The sequence below is a fragment of the Pagrus pagrus genome (assembly GCF_965226575.1).
Source record: "Pagrus pagrus genome assembly, chromosome: 12".
In the NCBI taxonomy this organism is placed as follows: Eukaryota; Metazoa; Chordata; class Actinopteri; order Spariformes; family Sparidae; genus Pagrus; species Pagrus pagrus.
The window spans coordinates 26893410-26916935 of NC_140196.1; the positions used below are offsets into that span (position 1 = coordinate 26893410).

Sequence of the window (23526 nt, forward strand, 5' to 3'; positions counted from 1 at the left end):
TAAATCAAATGTAAGCACACCGTTGCAGAAGTTCAAGCACAAGAACATTCAAGAACATACTAAGAACATTTTTAAAAGTGAGGTCCCAGGTCTTTGCATTATTCCTGCCTGTTTGTTGTGTTTCATTAGTTAGTTAGTCCCTGTGTGTTTGGTTGGTGTGTTTCCCTCTTTCAGTAGTCTGGTCAGCCATGCCAGGTCCCCTGTCCAGCATTTGCTGCTCGTGTGTCTTCAGTGTTCCAGTTTGTTCAAAATTTTCCCTGATTTTTTTTTGCTGGGATTGTCATCAGGCTGCTTTTGTTGCCTTGTTCCTTGGATTTCAGCTTTATTTTATTAAGGCTCAGTTTTCTTTTTTTTTTTTAACCTGCCTTGGTGTTGCGCATTTGGGTCCTTTTTGCTAAACTCTAACACTTTTACACTTTCTATCAGTAGGCCAAATCAGCAGCACTGACCTCCAGTGATCGAAATGTAAAAAGATGTCTTGGTTAAAATCTTTTTTTACTGTAGGAGCATGTGGTTATTTCAGCTATGATCAATCAATAAAATATTCCTGTAAAGTCTGGATGCAGAATGGCCATGCAAGTGTGTACAGAGTCATGTGCCCACTGTTTGGGGCAGTGCCATGCCTTCAGTTTAATTACAGATTGTTTTCTGTTTCTTGCTTATTTCGGTGATTTGGGCAGCTTCTAGGCAGACATTATCCAAACTGGGTATCTAGTTGTACTCCTAGTGTTACTCATGAGTGTTTGAGTGTATGAGTGCTCCATCACAGGGCAATCGTTTAAAGTGGCCACGCAAGGAGAAGACTCCAAAGCACATTTTCTGTCCACTGGGGCACAGCAAGGATAAGTACTTGGTCCCTTTTTCTTCTCTATACACAAGTCAGTTGGTCCACTCTAATGGTTTCTCTAACCTGAAGAGTTGGTAACAATTCTCTGCAGGGTTTTCACTATGCGTGACCCCTTTCATATTTTTATAATTTAAAACATTGCTTACATTATATATGTATATATGTGTATATATACATACATACATATATACATCATAGTAGAACTCACCAAAAAACAATTAGATAAATTCCAGAACACTGTTGATCCCAAATGTTTGCACTATTGAATATTCTCATTAAAACAACGGACTCTTTACAGAAATGTTACAATAACCATTTTATTTGGTGTGTGTATTAAACATCATTGAGATAGAGCATCGAGGCAGCAGTGGCAAGCAGGGCGGCAGCAGTAGCCATGGCAACACCTAGACAACACAGAGAGGAATCATGACAATGCTCATACAAGCATGCACACGTGCACATCATACCTCTTGGTTGTTATGGCAAGTAGTTAATTGTTAACAAAAGTCAAAAACTAAAGAAAATGACTGACTGGTCCTGACTGAAACGCACCAAACTCAATCTAACAAACACTCAATTCTGCCACCTTCCATTTTCTATATGAAAGAAAGTCTGGGAAAGGGGTGGGCCCAAACAACACACGTCAGGCAAACATGTTTACTGTACACTTGTGAAAGCCAATTATAATAGCTCTTAAGAGGGCATTATTAAATTGATCTTCCTAAGACATATTTCTCCAACTCTCGATTTAGATATCGTAGCATATAATTAGTAGTAATGTCAAGTAATGTTAGCTATGTCCTGAAGACGTGGCAGAAGTTCCCATGTGTATCAAATGTTTGCTTTGCTTGGCTGTACGTGACATTATGAGAGTCGCTCTAACTGTAGGCGTTATATCTTGATGTATTTTACCAACGTAGTTGTTCCTCTTCTCAGGGGCTTCAACTGTTTCTACAGTAGGCTCTGGAAACACACAACACACAATTTCAGAAAAATACCTCAGCTACTTAAACCTGGTTACTGGGGAACAAAATCAAGTTAAAATTGGAAGTCAGAGAACCTAGATACAACTTGTACATGCAGATGGTCAGTAATCTATGTTGATGAAGAACAGGGGTTACTGAGTTTTTGTGGTCAAGATATCAGGACCAACTGCATAGAGACGCTAATCAGAGTGCACACAGCCTTTCTTCACTGTCAGCCTGTATTTTATAAATAACCTACTCTTCAACTGTGGAAATGGCTTATTTAGATTATATTTCAGTTTCAGTTAAAGTTGCACTTCATGGATACAAAACTAATGTTCTATCTTTTCAATGCCACAGCAATATTATCCCTGTGTGACATCCTGTCATACACACGCACAAAAGTAGTCATGTCAAGGACATGTCAAGTGCATACATGACCAGAAACTAAGGTTTCTCTAACAAAACATTTCTGTGCTTTCCTGATTTGGGGCTGAATGAATATGTGGTTGAAGCAGTGTTTCCTCCTCAGCCTGAGAAAATGTAAAGGTGTTTGAGAGTGTGACACTGGAGAACAGGAAAGTTTACATTTACAAATTTCTGGCAAACATTGAGTCTGCCTCCTCTTAAATATGTGTTTTGTTTCTTGTCACTTCAGTTAAATGTTTGACTGTCACTGTGCAAAATGATGTATGTGTATTTTATAAACTAAGACCATGAACAACTTGATAGATACAGTGCATACACACACTACCCTACCTGCTGCGACATCTTCCTTTATGATTTCAGAAGGCGTTTCCTGCCGGGTATCCAAGTCTTTCTCGGCTGCGTCAATGTCCAGCATCTCCTTCAGCCTCTCGGTCACCTCAGACTGGCCCTCGTCACTGAACTGGTAGTCACACACACACACCGGCCCGCTCACTTTTACTGGACAGAAGATACGCCGAGGGAGACAGAATTGCTCTGAAAGACAGACGTAAAGAGTCAGAGGTAGTGAGAAAAGCATTATTATATTATTATAATATTTCAACTAGCCTAACCCTAACCAGCAAAAAAAGTTAAACTGATTTTATATTTCCCTATACACCTATCGTTTTAGAGAAATTGATCTTTGCAAATCCAAACTCAATGCAAAACAATGGCGTAGCCATCAGTGCTAAAAAAAAATGAAAAAATGAAAAAATGATTTGAATCAATTGAATCGAATCGTGACCTTAAAATTAAAAATCAAATTGCATTGTTACGTGATTTGGAGAATCATGACACACCTACTAATGACACAAAAGCAAGACTACGTTAATAAAGTTAACAGCTGCCACAACTACAGGATCATGGTACATTAAGTTAGCCTTCATGTCCCAACAGCCTCCTGAGTTAGTTGCTTTATACATAATTAAAAAAGATAACTTTGCTGCCATGTTCACTATCAGAGTCCATGATGACTTAGCAGGGACCCAATGAACTTCTTATATTAGCTTAAATTATCTAGTGTTCCTAACCGGGGTCATCCCTATGTTCCCCGGGTCCTATGTTCCCCGGGTCCTATGTTCCCCACTTTGTATGGAACCGGGGAACATAGGACCCTTTTTTTAAAAAAAGGTCCGATGTTCCCCGCTGTTCACCCAAAGGGTCCTATGTTCCCCGCTTTGTATGGAACCGGGGAACATAGGACCCTTTTTTTAAAAAGGGTCCTATGTTCCCCGCTTTCCCCCAAGAAGACCCGGGGAACATAGGACCTTTTTTTTAAAAAGGGTCCTATGTTCCCCACTGTTGACGGTCGATGAACAAACCAGGGAATCTCTCTCTCTCTCTCTCTCTCTCTCCAAAGTTCTGTCAGCAGCTACAATTAAAGAGCAGCTGCTGACGGCCAAGCCACGCCGTCTTGCCCTTTAAATTGAGAGCTGCAGTGCGCACAGGTAGCAGCAATATCGTTGTGTCCTTTACTCTGCTGCTTTGCTTTGCGATATAAAACCATTAGGCCAAGCTGTTACACAATCATATGTGATGAATGATGAGCCCAATAGTTGTGTTCACATGGTTAAATAGCTTTGTTGATCATGTGTAATGTGGATACCGACGGTTACACCCCGCCTTTCCGAAACCCCGCTGTTCCGAAAATAGACTTCCATTCATCGTAATGGTGGGGTTCCCCATTTTTTTCAAAGACCCCGCTATTCCGAAAAGGCTATTGGGGAAACCCCTCCATTCCGAAACCCCCCCACTCCGAACGGACACAATCAGAAAGGAAACGGAGGCTGCGCATTTATAATTTTTTCCTTTTTGTGTTCAAACGAAATACAATTAAATAAACATATAAATAAAGAAGTGCTGACACACTTATGCATTTATGTAGGCCTATACTGCCTGGCTTTGCGCACGGCGACGCTGTTGGTTCGCAGCGAGAATGTGCTGTATTGCAGCCATGGTTTCTCACACGCGCAGACTTTGGCAACGCAGAGTAGCAGGTGAAGCCTCTCTGGATGAGGTTCAGCTGAGCCACAGGGTTGTTTTTTTTATGTAAAGTACTATAAACTCATATATGCAGATGTGTGTGGAAAACTTAAACGTGTAATTCAATAAAAAGGTTTTTTTTCATCTACTATTTTCTATTTTTTTTTTCTTGCGCCAGTGGTCTGCAGCTATGAGCGCATTTCAACACTGAGCATTGTTTTATTATTTCGCAAATGATCACTGAGCATTTGGTCGCTAAGAAGGCTGTTGAGTGGGTCAGCTCGATCTTACATTTCCTTCTTAGTGAAAGATCTTCTTAAGCTAAGAGCGACTCTGGGAAACACATCCTTCTTTCACAGCGTTCTTAAGAGCGCTCCTAAGAAGATCTTAGCACTTAAGAGCTTCTTAACGAATCTGGGAAACGCGGCCAAAGAGTACACGACCTGTGTGTGTGTGTGTGTGTGTGTGTGTGTGTGTGTGTGTGTCTCGTGTGCAGACGCAACTGACAAATATTTAGGATATAGACGGACAAGCAACTTAATTAATCATCATTTTATTTTTTATTATTTCCCCTCGAGCCTCTCTGACCCAGAGCCCTGTTGCGATGCATCGTCATGGAGGCCGATCAGCACCATGGACAGCTGCCGGACCTCAGCGCGTCATTTGCACACAACGTGCACCAGTGTTACTGTAATAACACAGGGGTGGGCAACGGAACATAAAGTAGCCTACCTAGCACCCCTCAAAACAAACTCCAGTATGGTTGTTGTCCCCAGCACTTTTCCAAAATAAACTGACGCCCCACTTGTGCAGCTGTCTTGTCTGTGGATTTCACTGATCAAAATGTCATGCAGAGATTTTTTATTTTTTTTTAACTTTAGTTTCTTTTGGATTTTTGTGCGTATTATGGAGCCGTTTTGGTCCGTGTTTGTAAGTCTTTTTTTCCCTTTTTTCCTTTTTTCCCCTTTTTTCCCAACAAAAAAAAAAAAAAAAGAATATAATAAATAATAAAAAAAATGGAGTCCACTCAGGAAGTCCTACCACCCCAATGGATGTCAAATGAGGCAGTCCAGGAAGAGTATCACAGGATGAAATGGCAATGTGAATGATGATCTTAGAACAGAGATCTTATGTGCGAGTAAGATGATGACTCGTAGCGTTTTTCTTCGCACCTAAGGGAGCGTATTGACTGCACCTCTGTTGCCACCTTGTGACCAAATTGGAAATAGGTTATTTCTTTAAAAAACAAAATTTAAGAACAAAACACATGGAATGCAGCTTAATTTTTTCAAAAATAATGGAGGTAATAGCCTGGAAGATTTACTACCTGGGTTACAAGTAGGCTACGTATTTATAATTATTTGAAACATTTCTTTTTTCCAATTTTACTCAGGCCACTAGGGCAGCACTCCCAGCACCCCTACTTCCTGTGGCCATAGTTTAGTACCAAGGAGGAGATGATGGCTACATTAATTACTGGAGATCGAGGGGGTAAAGTGTTGGTTTGTGAAAACTTTAGGTACCACAGGCACCGCACTAATGTAGGCAATATCAGATGGAGATGTTGGAGATCAAACTGCAGGGCAGTACTGAGGACGAACATCTTCGATGTGGAGGAGGATGATCCTCACATCATTGTGCAGGACGTTGGAGAGCATGTGCATCCCCCTGACCGAGAAATGCTGCAGCGTGCAGTTTTCCGGCAAGTGCTTACAGCAGATTTACAGAGGGAGCCCACAGTCCCAATCCGAAGGGTCTACAATGCCCAATGAGTAGCCCTGCAGCGGCGGCAACGTCGACTCCAGGGTGGAGGGGACATAGCACCACCACAAGGCTTCCTCTCAGTGAGGTCTGTTATGGCCAGAGCGCGTGCAGCTGTGATGCCTCCCATCCCAGCTACCATTGAGGAGGTCAGGATTGAAGGTCCATGGGCGGAAACATGGGGCAGGGACCAATTCCTCTGGCACAAAGACGACGACTGGGGTATCGCAGTCTTTGCCACGGAGGACAACTTAAAGAAGCTGCGACGCTGTGGGACAGTTTACATGGACGCAACATTTAAGTCCTGCCCACGCCCCTACAACCAGGTGTTTACGGTGCTAGGGGACGTGCATGGCTTTGTTGTCCCACTTGTCCATGTCCTGATGAGCCAGCGCACAATTGGACACTATCGCCCACATAATTGTACTGTCTGTACATACTCCAGCATATGGATATTGTCCCAAACACTTTTCAAAATAAACTGACGATATTATAGGCCTAACGAAATTAAATTAAATTAAATTAAATCAAATCATTGAAGGCATAGACCTACGTTGCACAATGTAACAGTTATGGAAATTATGGTGGAAAAAAATAATCCTTTAATAGCTTTAATTGGACCAGTTAGGGAAAAGCGGGGAACATAGGACCCTTTCTTAGAAAAAAGGTCCTATGTTCCCCGGCAAGAGTGGGAAACATAGGACCTTTTTTTAAATAAAGGGTCCTATGTTCCCCGGTCACATACAAACCGGGGAACATAGGACCCTTTGGGTGAACAGCGGGGAACATAGGACCCGGGGAACATAGGACCCGGGGAACATAGGTACGCTCCCTTCTAACCTTCTTTTAAATACATGCATAGCTATAGCTAAAAATACAAACTAGCCAAGTAGCAAACTTTACAAAGTGAGAGGAAGGTTAATGAATATAAGGTGTGATAACAACCTGTTTAATTCACAATTTATTAAATGCTGTTGGTCCAATAGCCAAGCTAGTGCGCGTTTAAATTTCACGTGGCTGTCTGACTACACCAATGCCCCTTCCCCCTACAGGGATAGGAGGCTACAGACTTCTCTGTAATGATGACTGTTTTTGCTTTGATATTAATATTACAGGTATTCTGACGCATCGCAATATCAACAAAGGAGTGGAAAGTAATATACAGGCAAGCAGCGAAGAGTACGAAACAGTTACACTCCGTGTACGAAGATCCCACCGTAGAAAGAAAGCTGCAGCATTTTGGATCTCTGTCCAGCAGCAGCGTGACCAGGCCGCATGGAAGCACGAGAGACGAAGCAGGGAAATATTCTGGGCAGATGCTTTGCAGAACTTTAACAATGCATTTCACAGTGTACGTTTGAATATGTGTTATGCTGCCTTTAGACCAAACGCGACGATTAGATTACATACAAGCCAGCCAGAGCTGTACAGTAACACAGCTACTTGTACCGAGACAGGATGAAAAAGAGCTGCTGTGGAGGGAGGTGAGCGAGAAAGTCAGACTACCTGGTCATTTTGGGAACTGTAAAACTCTGTTCGATCCAAACTCCATTCAGGGAACAGGCATTTTAAAAGTTGTTTGCTTGTCGTCTTGCTGACAGACCTGACGAAGCATGAATTCAGGCTTTTTACAAGACAGCATTATGATGTTGTTATTTCAGCGTCCTTCTGATCCATTTATTGCAGTCAGATCACAGAGAAATCTCTTTGTTTTGGGTTCATGCTGATGTGGGTCGCAGTTCACACGCTAATATTTTCTTCCTGTTTGGTCTGAACACGGCATTAAAGTTGGTTAAAGCAGCACTAAAGATTACATGTTGTTGACAAACCCTGTAAATTCACTCCAGATAATTGTCTGTTGATCTATTCACACATGTGACTCACCCAGATTTAGGATTAGGGAGCTGGCAAGTCCAGGGCAATTAATGCAGACATTTGTATTCACACATACAGCCTTGTCATTTGTGAGAAGATGTTATTGACTTAGTTACAGAGCTGCAGTTGGAAGCATATGGATAAACTATTTTCCTTTTTTTTTCATGTTCATGCTGGATCCTTTTTGTTGGGAAACTTTTTTTTTTCACATTCCCATCTAAATGCATATTTATCTTTGTGTAATGGTCACCCAGAACTGTAATGCTTGAATTTGAGTCTTGTTAAACTGACTTGTGTAAACTAATCCTTTGCCCAAAGTTGAGCTTCCGATGCAGATCTTTCTATACACTTACAAATCCTACTTTACCTCTTTGCCGGGATTGGTCGACCCCAAACCCACCCACCCTTGACCGTAAGCCAAAGGCATATGACTGGTGGAGCGACCTCTGGCTAGTTTGTGTGTGTGTGTGTGTTTGTGTAGGAGCTAATGTTAGTCAGCTCATGGTTATGTAGCTAATGGTTAGCTAATATTAGCTAACTTAAGATAAACATGTGTTGCTGTTTAACTGAAATTCTGAATGACTTTCTTATTCTTTTTTTTACCCATGCCAATACTGTTACGCTACAATTTAGCATGTAACGGGTAACAATTTGAAAGATTTTATCATAAAGATAAAACAATAAGTAAACACAGTGCTTGCCCACTCAAGAGCCTGTATGTGTGAGTGTGTGTGTGTTGTTGAGTGTGTGTGTGTGTGTGTGTGTGTGTGTGTGTGTGTGTGTGTGTACCTGTCTGCTGTTTGTCTTTGCTGCTGCCCTTGCTCTCCTCCTCTGATACCAACAGATCCTCCAACACCATCTGAACCCTTGTGGCCACCGTAGAAACCACATCCCTCTTCAGCAGCTGTCCACAGTGAGGATTTCATGATTAAATGATGGACTCTTCAATCTGGTTTCATTTGACATTGTCTACTGAATTGAAGCATTACCTTTTCGGCCAGTCTGGCCTTTGGTTTATTGCTGTGTAGGTAAGCTCTGCTGTGGATTACTCCTCTGACTGACACGCTGCCTCCACACTGCTGGACCACATCTGGTAATCTGTGGTCATCCTAACACACAGGAAATCATGGCTCTCTTTTATGAACAGCATGTAAACAGTCAACATGATTTAGTAGCTTCACTCCAGCCATGATCATTTATTTTAGCAAAACCTAAAGCAGCATTCACAATGGAGTGATTGACAATGCAATCAAGTGCTTATACAGTATGGTTGTGTGGGAAATGTAGGTACTTACCACAAATATACATGACATGTTTGCATTTTTATAAACAGCTGTCATAACGACTACATGTTGCGAGCATGTAGTTGTTTGTGAGTGTGTTTATGTCTCACCGGTGTGACGAGCAGCTGAGCTGTGTACGTCTGCCTCACATTCCTCTTCTACAGACAAATATTGGACACAGCGTGTTAACGTTATACTCCTGTCTCACACAATCCAGAGAATCAGTTAGATGCATTATTGTGGTGACTTTCAGGTTTTAGTACATTTACTGGATGTAGTCTTTTTAACCTCTATAAGCCCAGGGAGGGTAAGGGCCTGTTGGTAATGCTTCATACCAAGGTCCTTGTAATAAGTGTCAGTTAATAAGTCCCTTATGAGTCCTTATAAGATGTTTATTAACAATAATAAATAGTAAATAGTAATAATAGCAAATGAAAATGTTTAATGTGAGATTATTATTATTAATATTTAAAACGTTTATAATACAATACGATAGCAATGAGAAAGCCTGTCAGTCTGCAAATTACCTAAAAAAGTAAAGAATACATTTTTGTGTAACTATTGCTGACAACGTGCCCTTGAGCAAAGGTCCAAAGATATGGTAATGTTAGCAACCATCATTCGGTAAATACAGGTTTTATAGATTTGCTTAATAAACTGCTTTATTGGTTGTATAGATTCATACAACCTGTCCGCCTGCGAGCTCTGTGTCCTCTGGCAGCTTTTTCCCGTCGATCAGACAAGTTCCACTCTGAATGTGGTGTGCCCACACTTTCAGTCCCTCCTGAAACAAAGCATGACCTAAAAACAGTTCCGCTGAAATTCCTCAAAATGTTTTTCTGTGTGTCGTGTGAGTGTGTTCACAAACCTTAAGGCATGTATCCATGTTCTCTGTACCGGCTCTGGTTGGTAGTGGTACCAACATGTCCACAGTTAAACAACATGACACCATGCCCCAGGAGGAACACACACCTGACTGGTACTTCCAGTCTGCAGGCTTGGCCATGCTCTGCAACAGCCAGTGACATTTAATATTATTGATAAAAACACAATGCTCCATGTTTAAATCTAAATATTAGAGTGTGAGAGCTCTTCAGTCAGTTAAAACAACAGATCCTAACCAACCAATGGACCATTGAAATGTTTCTGTACAGGTAACGATAATCAACATTTTGCATTGAAGCTTATACATTAAAACATTGAAAAAAAATGAAGGGGCTTAAGTACTTTTTAAAGGCAATATATAATGACTTAAGGATAATGACTGCAGATTGAAGCTGACTTGACAGATGTAAACCAACCTTGGGGTCTTTGACGTCAAAGGTTCTGCAGATGGTTCTGATATGTGGGGTTAAAGAATATCCCACACATCTGGTAGCTACCTGATCCAATGAAAAGGCTATGCAAAAGGATACTTTCTGGTTTTGGGGTTGACGTGCAAAGTGACGCAGTCTGTGACGTCATCATCTGCAGGGATCCATAGATACTCCGATGAGATCAGGTTTTCCACTGCAAAGACCAGCTACTCACAGACGGTACAAACAAAAAAATAAAATAATTAAACACAGGGACATGCACATAATAAGTTAAATCAGCTAAAAATATTGCAAAAGTCAGGAGTGGAAATGATTTTGACCAGGTCCTCTAAAAAGTCTCACGTTACACAGGTCCTCTCTTCACTGGCTACCCATCAAATTCAGAATCCACTTCTAGGTTCTTATGCTCGCTGATAAAGCTCTGCATGGTCAGGCCAGGCTGAATGCTCTGTTAGTATTTGTTTGTTGTTTATTGCTCCAGGTTTGAAACTACAGAACATGGTGCTTTGGAGGTTATAGCACCATCACTGTGGGACTTTCTTCCTTTGGACTCAAGATCTGTGGACACTGGGAACACCTTTAAAAAGCAGCTCAAGACCCACCTGTTTAGACTGACCTTCATGTCAACTTTGTTTCTATTCTAATTTGTTTTGTTCTTAAATCTGCATGTCATGTCTGTTGAAGGAGTGTGAGGAAATTCAAATACTCTAAACTTATGACAACACCTGTGTTACCGACTACAGCAGACATTGTACAAGAAAAGCACTGTGTTAACTTACTGAACTGACCTACTGCTGCAGCTTCACACCGGTGAAACATGGGTTGACTTTTATTATGGAAGAAGAAATGCAATGTGTTGGACAGTAAGTTCAGCACTTACTGCTATCGTTCATCAAAAATGCATTTTCAGTATTTGATGACAGTGAATCAGCTGACCAGCTAGCTACACAACAGTGTTCTAAGTAAATGATATGTATTCAGGTCATTTTAATAATTTCCAGCCCCCTAGTGGCCAAATGTTGCTTAATGCATCCCAAAGTGAGTGTACATCATGTGCACACACAGTGTGTGTATATGAATCTCACCTGTCGGAGTGTGGTAAGTGTGTCCTTGGCATCAGTATCAGTGATGATGAAGACTCCCAATACAGACAAGCCCCCGGGGAGCATCCTAGACACCTGAAAAAGGATCAAACCAGTAGTAAATGTAAACTGTAACACAGAATTTTAAAAGCCTGCAGACACCAGCAAAACCTTTTATACCTTTCTGGTAACCAAAGTGTTGTCTTGTTGCTACTCCACCTTTTCCGTTTTGCCATCTGACACTAATGGACGAAACCTATTTGTTGTAAATTACTAAACATATACATCTCCATGTATTTGATTCTATAATTACACCATTCCATGAGACTGTAAATGTATTTGTGATGTAACAATGTCTTTTTTATTGTTTTTTTGTATTTGTTTGCTTATGATCATTAATTGACATTAATTGGCCACTGCATTCTATTAACCCTCCACACACTGGGTTATGATGCAAATGAACTTTTTAGACACACTTAAATACCATTGGGTGTGTATTGGGATAGAGCCTCGTCCCTCTTTGCCTACCTGTCGAGCATGCTCTGTCACCCACTCCTTGTCGACAGAGCTCCCGGCTGCTGCAGCAGACTCCTCCTTTTGTGGTGTCCGAGTTGCCATGATGACAAAATCCCTCTGGGCTGAACTCTGAAATGTTTAGTCATTAATACCAATCACTGTCTTTTTCACTCCACATTAAGTACATACTCTTTTACATCATATCATATTAAGAGATGCAACTCCAATGCACTGAACAAAAGCAACAGATATATTACATCCTGAAGAAATGTTTCTAAAGCTTGGAAGGTGTTGCCCTTACAGGTAAAGTGGCTATTTCCTCTGTCATTATGAATGAAAAATTGTTATTGCAGTGAGTGATAGCTGGCTGTTGTAATGATTACATCTAGTTTGTTGGTTTACTCTCAGGCGGAAGGCAAAGGCAGGACAGGATCACTGGGAAAAAGCTAATCTACAGACAGATGTCAATGATAACTTTACCTGTCCAATCAGCAGGCCTGTGACTGGACCTGGTTGTTGTTCACATAGTGTAGACAGATATCCCTCCACAGCATCTTCTACTATATAGCCACGACCCATGCTGCCTGAGGAGAGTGTGAAAGAGATGAAAAGGTGGTACCACATACAGAGACAACATAGTCACAGGTTCTCTTATCCCTGTCAGCAATGTGAACGTTTTAGCAAAGTAAGTAAAGACTTAACAAAGACTTCACGTTTAGCGTTATCTAGAAAAATGCAGTTGCTGGCTGAATTACAAGCAACAAGTTGCTAGTTAAAGCATGTAAACTTAAGCTCAACGTTGAATTGTATGGTTGGGGGCTGTCTGCCACTATAACTTCAGCTAGCTTTAGCTTTGTTTTTCTAATTTAACGGAAAATGGTTCCAACCACTTGAACTTTAAGAACCTAACTACATATCGTAAAGGACAATACCTGACTGAAGCAAGACAGTGGGTAAAATGTGAAGCAAAAAATGTTGACAGCTGGCAGTGGTTCGTCAGCAGAGCAAAAAACTCATTTTACAGCGACGCTTAGTTCAGTGATGTATTTCCGTCGCACGTCTCTGTCGTAGCGGGGTTACGGGAGGTCTGATGGTCAAGCTTCACAACAAAAGACAAGCAGCGAACGGAACATTGTCAACTTCTCTTCAAGTTAAACCTTCAGTAACCACTAAAACCGGTGGTTAATTTGGGACAAGTTAAGGTTTCCAATCACACAGAGTTATGTCTTTATAACAGAAGCAGCAATTTAGTTTAGTTTAGTCAAAGCAAATCCATCCCACTTGTTTCCACTTTACTGCCTGGTCTAACTAGGTTGTCAATGGGCGCTTTATTTTGAAAGTTCGGAGTGGATATCCTGCCTTTGTATGAGTGTAGCTTGACAGTGTCTTAACAAGTTATCAGAGGGTCTACGCACGGCATATAGTACAAAACTATTTTGCCAGAGTTTGGGGTCCATTTACTGTAATTTTTCCAGGGGGGATCGGCGGAAATGGCGGCCGTCCTGCTGCAGGTCCTGGAGCGGACGGAGCTGAACAAACTCCCGAAAGGCGTCCAGAACAAGCTCGAGAAGTTTGTAACGGAGCTGCAAAATGCTAACGAGGCGCTCAAGACACAGCATGAGCGGTTCAAAGCAGACAGCGGTAAGAAGCTACAACCGTGTAGAGATTAGACAGCAGAGTTTCTTATAAACTGTGACAAAAACCTCATATCACACTCCAGCATACAAATAAACTGTCTACTGGGAAATTCAGCCAAAAAATTAATGTCGTGTGTGATCCAATAGCCTGCTAACAGGTTAGCTACCCTGTCATGTTAAGGCTAACTTTGGCGGAAGAGAATTAGCAATGCCAACTGTTCTTCAGCTTGATATTGGATTTAATTACTGTATGGGAAATGAATGCCGATTGAAGAACACGTCCAGAATATCTGTCAAATGTCTGTCGTGTATATATTTGCTGTTAACTGAGGAAGCAGTACATTACTATACATTATAGTGAAGATTAGCATGGCGTTTTTTCACCATGTTGCTGAGAAGCAGCCCTGAATTCAGCAGCCCTGAATTCACAATCATGACTTTTGGATCAATTCTGGTTTCCCATGAATTCATTCAGCACTATTAGATTGCACCAGTGTTCCACTGAGAATGTCGAGATACAATATGATGATCATTAATGTTAATCTGGAGCTACCTGTGTATATATATGATTAGAGTTGGATATGTAGCTTATTAACTAACAATCTGTGGTAAGTGTGCACACCAGTTGCACAAAATAAAGCTGATCAGCTACAGGTGATGCTCTTTCCAACTGTCGCCTTGCACCAGACAGCAGTGAAATATAGCATAAAACTACATTTGTCTGTTTGTTGTAGTCGTTATTAGTCGTATGATGTGTGTACTCATGTATTTCTGTTGCATGTCTCTGCCCCTACAGAACAGCAGTACTTTGACATTGACAAGCGACTGGCGGAGAGTCAGGAACAGATCCTGTCTGCCACCAGAGACCTGCAGACACTCAAGGAGGAGAATAAAAAACTGAGTGAGCCTTCACGCACCACTACTGTTACAACACACTGTCTTAGCTTTGGTTATTGGGGAATCAATGCTTACAAGTAATCAGTCGCCATTTGTTAGACTCAACTTAGATAAACATAATTCTTATTTTTTTTTTTAACGTCAATTCATACACTATGCTTTTGGCTGTAGAATGGCCACATGGCACAAATAGGTATGCAGTCTTCTGAAAATGTAAATGTTTTGTTAATTCTTCTTATGGAAATTCTAATGCAGTCCGTTAGTCTTGGATACAGTCATTCGGGTTATTTACAATCCAGAGACAAGTGCTGCATGTTAGGTTAACATAGAACAAGGCTGGTAGTTCAGTGTTTGCTCCATCTGCTAGTTTTACAGATTAGAGTTACAGCTTCCATGTGTTGACTGATGGTATAGTTGTTAATAGTATTGATTTCAAATGATGAGGCCCATTTGGTTTAAGATATGTACAGTACCCCAGTGTCCTGTTTTCAGGTTTCAGGAAGATCGATGACAAAAAGCCTTTATGCAAGAACACATTGTGTTACAATAGTCAGAGGACATGGTTCCTACAGAGGTCACACAATGATTTGGATGAAAAGAGCAGCAGATTAAGGCTGAATGCCAGCTTAAATTATTAAATGTTATTAGTATGGAACAAACGGCATATACAGTCGTGGCCAAAAGTTTGCATACCGTAAAGAGCATGTATATCATGGCAGTCTACAGTTCCAATGATTTCTACAACTCATGTTTCTGTGATGGAACAAGTGGAACACAAAGTACTTTGTCGCAAAAACATTTATGAAGTTTGGTCCAATAATGATTTAATTATAGGCCGTCTGCTACGACTGTATTTGCTACTGGCACTCTTATCCAAGTACAGTATTTGTATTTGATATGATTTTGAAACTAGTTTATTCTTACAGTTCAGTTAAGCCCTAAAATCAAAACAGATAATTAATTTAATAATGTATTTAATTATGTGGTACTGTACTGTATTTATATGTAGTTTATTGTCTGCAGTCAGTGTTTAACCTCATAATCATTTCATTGTCATTTTATTTTTAATCCAGTGTGCTGTTACCTTTAAACAATGCAGAGATAGTTATGTAAGCTTTGGCGAAACATTAAGTTTTAAAACTTGAACCAGTCTCCCTTCTGGTCCTGAGTGTGAACTGTGTCAATGCTTCTCTCTGTGCAGATGAAGAGCTGAGCACTCTGAAGGGAATAGAGGGAGAGACCTCTGAAGACAAACCACCACAACAGGTAAACCTATCCAAGCACCTCATGAGGATCAGCTCTCTTCTGTCATTTCTTTCTTCTTTTTCAAAGAGTGAATTTCATATACACATTTTTTAATAAAATCACCTGTTTAAAGTTTTTCAGCTCAGAAGATTTTGTTGACATAGAGGTTTAATTGTCAGTCATATCGGAGCTAATATGATTTTGTTATTCCATTTGAACAGACCTGTGGATGTATATATGTAACTCATACAATTGACTTTAGAGGACTGTTACCAATTAGGTCAAACAACCAAACTTGATTTTCTACAAACTCTTGTTCTTGTTCTTCTTTTCCTCTTCCTATTTCTTCTTCTTTCTCTTCTTTCAAATATTATTATCGTTGCTGTTTTTGTTGTTATGACGCGGGGTTCTATTTTACCCTTTCTCACTGAGGTGCAGGTTGAGTATTTATGTCGACAAAGTCATGTGTGACCTCGCATGACCCCTGATCAGGTATATGTGGCCACCCCCACCCTCCCATCCACTGGGTGTGGTTCTTAAGCCAAGCTTCTCCACTTCTTCCTTATGAGGTAGGCACTGGGGATTCTTCGGGACTCTGTTGTCACAAGACATCCAGCCATAAGCAGGAAGGGTGAAGTAGAGCAAAAGTTACGGATATAGTTCTATGAATGACTGCCAGCGTTCTCAGTCGTTCTGAATCTTGAGAGCCGTGAAAAGATTGTCGGACTGATCGCGAGGATGATACTGTTAGTTATACCTGGTCGTGGGTTATCAAAGGTCACACGTGACTTGATATAAATACTTGATCTCGTGCGTGAGATGGAATATATCCAGTGATAAGCTCTGCCTCTGGCAGTGTCGCTGACCCGAGGTTACATCTGTAACCCTCGTTTTTGTGTGTGGTGACAGCAAACCAAGGCCAAGTATGAGATCGAGGCAGAGAAGAGGGAGCTGGCGAGGCTGCTGGAGAAGAGAACGCAGGAAGTGGAAAGCCTTAGTGGTAAGATATCAGGTTCACACACAAGCACAGAAACAGCCCAGAATCTGGTTACATTGTATGTTGATACTGTGTTATGTTTTCATAAACACACGTTTATTCTCTTTAGGCATATGGTTACAGTGCTTACAGAGAGTCTTCTGTTTTCATGTCAAGGTCATTTAATTTCTACAGCCCAGTGTAGGACTACAAACAGCATACCACAGTATAAATTTGTCTGGTTTATTTGTGTGAATTTTGTGTGTCCATGTGTTTGCAGAGGATGTGAAGCGTCTGAATGAGAAGCTGACGGAGACCAGCAAAGTCAAGATGGAGCTGCAGTTGAAATTGGATGACGTACAGTCAACTGAAGCTTCTGTACAGGTACACAACAGATTATCATGGGAACCACTGCAGCTCAGTGTTGAGGCTTATGTGGGATTTTATTGGGGCTGCTGTGATGCGTCGACGTAATCGATTACGTAAATACGTCCCTTTTACGTAACGTGTGTCAGTGAGGAGGATGTCAGCAGTACTACCGCCATGCTCGAGCACTTGAAGCGGAAGCATCCGGGGGGGGGGGCTGATGAGGCAGATCATTACTGTGTTTTAAACTGGGGGAAAATACCAAACCGAAGTGAAACTTAACACTACACAGAGAAATTTTGTGCTCCCTCTGTAGTATTTCTCCATGCTAAATAACATGCCCTGCTACTGACCCGTTCTGCTCTGTATATGATCTCCAGTCACGCCTCTGCCACAGTAGCTTAAACATTCCGGTCCTACAGTGATTGTCTGCATCCACAGATGTGTTTTAAACTGGGGCATAATGTCAGACTGAGTGAATACACAGACACATTACTTTTTGTCCCAGGATTACACAGATTACCAGTTAAGACTGGGTTATTTTTTGTTGGGGAATAATGCCCTGCAGTGCATACGTTGTCATATTTGTTTGTTGATGATTGAATAAGATATTGAAATATTAATGACAAAATAGAATAATCGATAGATAAATCGATAAAAAAATAATCGTTAGTTGCAGCTCTAGATTCTATTTAGCTGCAATTTGTCCAACAATCACTGGGGTGCCTCAAAGAAAAGAAAAAGTTAAAAACCTCACAAACTCTCTTGAAACACAAAGTCCGAAGCAGATTTCCACCAGTCGTAACAATCTTTTTGGCTGATATCACTTCCTCTAATATTTTATGGTTAATTCCTTTTGGTGTGCCTGGCACTGTATTTTAAATTTTTTTTTATTGGAAGCAGATAATTACTTTTATTTTAGAACAAGTGCCAACCACATGTGTCACATTTGTAACATGTCCTCTGTTTGTATGTTGTAGCACCGGGAGAAGCGCATGGAGCAGGAAAAAGAGTTACTCGAGAAGAAAATAGAGTGGGTAACAGCAGAGCTGAAGACCAAAACTGAAGAACTGTTGAAGACCAACAGAGAGAAAGGCAAAGAGATCCTGGAGCTACAGGGCAGTCTGAGGAACAGCAAAGAGCAGGTAACACAGAGGCGAAACATACAGAGAGTATACGCTGAGCTAATTGTGAGATAAATACACAAATCTGCCAATGGTATTCCTGTTGACTGTTATAATTATGCCAGTATCTGTGGTGGTCTCCTCCACATAAATAGTCTGTTTGGTAGAACCTTTTGTGTCTGTTGAGTCAGTGCAGCTGACCTTTACAAAAAAAACATATTGGGACGTCACAGGACCATGACCCTAAAACTGCCCACTAAAACAGAGAGAACTGTTATTTGTTAGAGTAAATTATGTAGCACACGTCCGGAAATCTAACCTCTTTTCATATGACTTGTCTCATCAACAGGTGACCAGGCTGGAGAATCAGCTCACCTCTCTGAAGGAAACCACTGAAAGTCAGACTAAAAGAGCCACAGACCTCAACAACAAACTGAAGCAGGTCAGATATATAGATATGTCTAAAACATAAACCTTGTCTGTCCAGAAATTCTAGGCTGATATATATGTATATACAGTACTGTGCAAAAGTTGTAGGCAGGTGTGTATCAATTTACTGTGTTGCAAAGTGAGCGAACAAAAGAAAAATCTAAATCAAATCAATATTTGGTGTTACGACCCTTTGCCTTCAAACCAACATCAATTCTTAAAGGTACACTTTCACAAAGTCAGGGATTTTGTAGGATTATAGTCAGGTGTATGATCAACCAATTATACTAAACTATACTAATGATTAACAATTTCACATGTAGGCATTTTGTTAATTGATGAAAATAAACTATTAACATTTCCATGTTTTAAGCATTCTTAGTTTACAGCATTTATTCACGCCTGCTTAAAACTTTTGCACAGCACTGTATATATCAACTTTGTGCTTTTAGCTTTCAGTTAATTTTTTTTAATCAAGACTAGCATATAATTAAGTTCATTGTGATCAGTCAGTCAGGCCATGTAACCTTAAAAGTCATGCAGGTATAACTACATCTGTAGTGTTATTCATAGTATATATGGTGTGCATGTCTCTCCAGGCTAAAGACGAGCAGAGTGCCATGGAGGAGAAATACCGCAATGAGCTCAACGCTCATGTCAAGCTCTCTTCACTCTACAAGGTGAGAATCACTACATGTAGATACAGAATACTTTCTAAATGTTAAAAAATGAATTATCCTAGGCTTTATCTCCACATTGTAGTCATGTTATTTCCTGTAAGCAGTCCAGAAGTGATCCCTTTGTTCTCCCTGTAGGGGGCAGCAACAGACATGGAGTCAAGGAACCAAGAACTGAGCAGAGCAGTGGAAGAGCTCAGTAGGCTGGTTAAAGAAACTGGGGAAGGTATAACTACAGTTTTACAGTTACAGGCATCTAGAAAAGTGTTGTACACATGCAAAATGTAAATCCATGTCATGAAACTGAAGGGGTGACTGCTCATTGTGTCTTTGCAGCCAATAAGGCTCTAGAAAAGAGGGTGTCAGAGGGAGAGGAGCTAAAGACTCAGCTCGAGGCAGAGCTGAGAGAGAAGACCAAGAAAATGGAGAAAGAGCTGGAAAATGCCACGATGAAGGCTGCTGGCAAACACTGCTGTAAGAACACACAGAATATATTTTATATCAAACAGTTATACATAGTTGTGTGTGTGCAAGTACAAACCTGACCACCTTTATTCCCGTGTGTGTGTTCTGCTCCAGGCGCACCCTCTCTGACTGAGGAGCAGTTGGACTCCATGTGTCCATCAGCAGCTGCCATCGCTGCCATCGTCAAGCCTGGCATGAAGTTCTTTGATGTGAGTTTGATGGAACACACAAGAGCTGGGTGACATGGTTCAACTCCTATCAGCAGGACTGTTGTCTTATTTATACCACATCCTTGGACTATTTAGTTTTTTGTGTCATATATTATTCTAACTATATAATTATAGTTCTTTCATTTAGTAGTCATTTAATTTAACCGATAGTATTAAGTTGTGTTTTGTCTTGTGTGTCACTGTTGACCCTGCTCACCACCATTGGGTTAAATTAAGTTCTACATAGCAGAGTGTTTCCCCAAGGATGAAGGAGTAGCAGCGGAGTTGTCACACGTGCAATCATTTTTTGTACGTTCACAAAGTGCACCATAAAGTACATGCGAGGTGTGATGAGTCAGTCTTTTCAACTCATCGGAAAATTCAAGCCTGCAGGGGTGAAAATCTAATCTCAACTTTGGACAGCACAACTACGTGAGTTCCTGAGTTGGACACCAAAAGTAATGCAGAAACTCTACCAACGAGCCATCCTTCACCCTGCCCGCTAAAAAAAAACTACATTGCTTCCTTCTCCCTAAGAGTCCTTGTCCAAAACCCAGAAGAAAACAAAATGCACGCTGGTGACATAATAAGTGCGTGCATGGAATAATCTTAAAAGGCCAACAGCCAGTGAGCAAATGCTACTTGGCTGCCTTGACCAATCATGTAACTTTGTCACTCACTCACCCATGTAAGCACGCACCCAAGTGTTTGTTGGGCTGGCCCCAGCTGTTGCAGTCCAGCCAAAAAGAGAACCATTTCATGGAGATTAGTAATCCATCACTGAACAGGCCACTAAAAATGGTGAGAGATGATATAAGGTATATGCAATTTTCTGCTTTTGGGGGTAAAACACAGAAACCCACAGTATTATAAGCTGATATGTAGTATTTGACATTCTGCCCCCTGTATATGTCTTTTATAATGAAGGAGGCTGAACAACTACTCTAACTGACAAATACTATGATGTTGTGTATTTGTTGTAGCAAGTATTGATTTTTCCTCCTCTGTCCCTGTGTTTAGCTGTATAATGCATATGCAGAGTGTCAGACGCATCTTCAGCTCGAGAAGCAGGAGACCAGGAGGGTGAGCAGGGTGCTGGATGAGATCGTCCAGGAGGTTGAGTCCAAGGCTCCTGTCCTCAAGCGTCAGAGAGAAGAGTATGAGAGCATGCAGAGATCCATGGCCTCCCTGTGCAACAAGCTGGAGCAAGCTCGAACGGTCTGGGATAACTTCATGTTCCTTCTGTGTCTGTGAACATTCTGTAGTATTATCATGTAAAGACTCTAGATAACAATGTATTCTGTTTACTTGTTTTCATTAGGAGATCTACAGTTTGCAGAAAGAGAAAGAAGAGGTCAAGCAGGGCTGTGAAAGCATGGAGAGAGAGAAGCTGAGGGCAGAGAGACAGCTGGAGGATACATCTGCACAGGTACACACACATACAGACAAAGGGAGCTATACACACTTTCAAATAGTGCAGTTAGATTCATTGGTTTTGATTTTAATTAGAGCAGACGCTACAGATGAAAATGTAATTTCTTTTTCAAGCACTGGTCAATTTGAGATTTTGGGCTATCATGCTTCGATCTGAAAGATACAAAAATAGAATCTGCGCACTTGAGAATACTCCCATGAACACTTATTTACCTCCATGTGAAGTTTCCGGGTGCAAGTCCTTCTTCCAACATGAAATAAGTGCAGAGGCACGAAAGTTAGACAGTAAAGTGTTTTCAATCTTTTATTTTATAAATACCTGCACAGAGGGATTACCTGACAGGTCATGTGACTACAAAAATAATAGAAAGAAATACACCTCAGACCTCACAAATACAGTTGATGTGTGCAATGAACCCTGTAAGTATAATTCATTCAGGAGGAGAGATGATAGTAAAAATGTGCGCTCAGTTCTTGGATAAGTTTGATTTTGTGCTATTTTGCCTCTGTAACATGTCTTCTTTCAGATTAGTAGGAAAATACACATCTAGGTGTTTATTTTAGTTCAGACTTCTGTTCTGGACGTTAATGCTAATAAGTGTATATTTAATTAGGTAAGAATAATTTTGCATATTCAAACATAAAATATCAGGAAACTTGCAATAAAAAAATAATAATAGTTAAGTGTTAATGAAATGTATTAGTTAAATTAATAATTTTTGTTCTAAAAATGTATGGAATTTGACAGTACATATCTAAAAATGTGTTTTTTCAGACTGAACCAGAAATCTCCATTTCAGTGGCCCTCCATTCACACAACTTTCCAGTTTTAGTTCTGTCTTTATTCTCAGTTCATATATTATTTGTAGCCTGATTTATAAAACATTTTATTCCTAAAAACATGGAGAAAATGGATTTTAACAAAATGAAACAAGAATTTTAAACCTAGCTCCATCCAATGTTCAGATTTTTGTTATTGAAATGTATGCAAAGTACTGCATTTTAAATGAATCACCTGGGGATGATTAATGGTGATATCTATTCATTAAAATGTTTACCCCATTCACCTGTAGTGTCTCTCCATAATTCTGTCAGTGTGATTATACAAACATACAAGAGTGCAGCAGGTCAGTAGGAGAAGAAACTGCAACACAACACAACAGATTTTTGACTTTATTTTGATTGAATTGTTTTGTGCAATTCTTTCACTTTATCTCCTACAATTATTTAACAAAAGTGTGAACAGTGGATTGATGAAATGATACAACAATATGACAATAATCAAAATACTGAATATTATAACAGATTCCTTTGGACTGGTCTCGTTCATCCAGGTCTGTACTCTTCTGGTGGAGCTGGAGGAAGCCAGAGGTAATCGGGTCACCAAGGGCGACGGCAGCTCCACCAACATCTCCAGCACCTCTGAGGTCATCGGTTCACGGCAGCTTTCCTTCCGCAGTGTGGAGGAGCTGCAGAGGCAGAACCAAAGCCTGATGGGAAGGCTGAGGGAACTGGAGGAGGAGAAGGACAGACAGAAGAGCCAAGTCACATCAGCACGGTAACAAGTGCTTTAACTGGTCACCATGTACATGCTGATACAAGTTCTGATTCTGCTAGAGACAGACACAGCTCTATTTGACACACATCCAATACAATAAATCAAATAATGAATCTGTAACTGACCCAACTAATGTAAGGGTTTTCCATAAATGTGGGTATCGCCACTGGTTTCCTGAATTGATTCAATTTTAATTCACAAGGTCCCATTTCGACTTGATTCAATTCAGTATCTGTTCAATTAAGCATATTTCAGTTACAATACTAATTGTACTTGGATATTGCATAGGTTCTGAGAGAACTAATGCTGTATATAATACAGCCCTGTAACCTGGTTAATTATAGAAAAAAAACCAAAATGTACATTATTAATTTTATTAAATGGTTTCTGAGGTTTGTGGTTAAAATTTAATG

General features: G+C 40.5%; 2 protein-coding genes across 5 annotated transcripts in view; one reads left to right on the top strand and one right to left on the bottom strand.

The window, feature by feature from the left end:
• Positions 1 to 1146: 1146 nt before the first annotated feature.
• odr4 (odr-4 GPCR localization factor homolog) lies at positions 1147 to 13163 on the bottom strand. Of its 2 annotated transcripts, none has more exons than XM_084369935.1 (14): positions 13029 to 13163; positions 12577 to 12680; positions 12109 to 12225; positions 11584 to 11676; positions 10598 to 10704; positions 10484 to 10520; positions 10051 to 10191; positions 9871 to 9966; positions 9293 to 9340; positions 8889 to 9008; positions 8689 to 8803; positions 2572 to 2775; positions 1731 to 1810; positions 1147 to 1251 (listed from the first exon to the last, which is right to left on the bottom strand). In XM_084369935.1, the coding sequence occupies exons 2-14, from the start codon at positions 12673 to 12675 to the stop codon at positions 1165 to 1167; spliced, it is 1344 nt and encodes a 447-aa protein (XP_084226061.1). In that variant the 5' UTR covers positions 12676 to 12680; positions 13029 to 13163; the 3' UTR covers positions 1147 to 1164. The 2 variants fall into 2 exon arrangements, with proteins under 2 accessions (XP_084226061.1, XP_084226062.1); XM_084369936.1 differs by having other exon boundaries at positions 1760 to 1810; positions 13029 to 13162.
• A 314-nt stretch (positions 13164 to 13477) lies between these two features.
• LOC311266917 (nucleoprotein TPR-like) overlaps positions 13478 to 23526 on the top strand; it is a 31971-nt gene continuing 21922 nt past the window's right edge. For all 3 annotated transcript variants that reach the window (XM_084369602.1, XM_084369603.1, XM_084369604.1), the window contains exons 1-14: positions 13478 to 13737; positions 14530 to 14634; positions 15832 to 15896; positions 16785 to 16875; positions 17132 to 17235; positions 18198 to 18362; positions 18691 to 18783; positions 19370 to 19450; positions 19586 to 19673; positions 19784 to 19921; positions 20027 to 20121; positions 21142 to 21339; positions 21443 to 21550; positions 22890 to 23113. In XM_084369602.1, coding sequence (XP_084225728.1) covers positions 13587 to 13737; positions 14530 to 14634; positions 15832 to 15896; positions 16785 to 16875; positions 17132 to 17235; positions 18198 to 18362; positions 18691 to 18783; positions 19370 to 19450; positions 19586 to 19673; positions 19784 to 19921; positions 20027 to 20121; positions 21142 to 21339; positions 21443 to 21550; positions 22890 to 23113 — 1706 coding nt within the window. In that variant the 5' untranslated portion in view covers positions 13478 to 13586. The remainder of the gene's footprint in view (positions 13738 to 14529; positions 14635 to 15831; positions 15897 to 16784; positions 16876 to 17131; positions 17236 to 18197; positions 18363 to 18690; positions 18784 to 19369; positions 19451 to 19585; positions 19674 to 19783; positions 19922 to 20026; positions 20122 to 21141; positions 21340 to 21442; positions 21551 to 22889; positions 23114 to 23526) is intronic.

What these genes read in the sequence shown, in the direction of transcription:
- odr4 (XM_084369935.1), bottom strand. Translation starts at nt 12,675, where the DNA reads ATGGGTCGTGGCTATATAGTAGAAGATGCTGTGGAGGGATATCTGTCT. An exon ending in CACTTACCACACTCCGACAG is followed by an intron (nt 10,705 to 11,583) that starts GTGAGATTCATA and finishes GTCTGTGAGTAG; the next exon opens with CTGGTCTTTGCAGTGGAAAA. An exon ending in CAGAGCTCGCAGGCGGACAG is followed by an intron (nt 9,341 to 9,870) that starts GTTGTATGAATC and finishes ATTTGTCTGTAG; the next exon opens with AAGAGGAATGTGAGGCAGAC.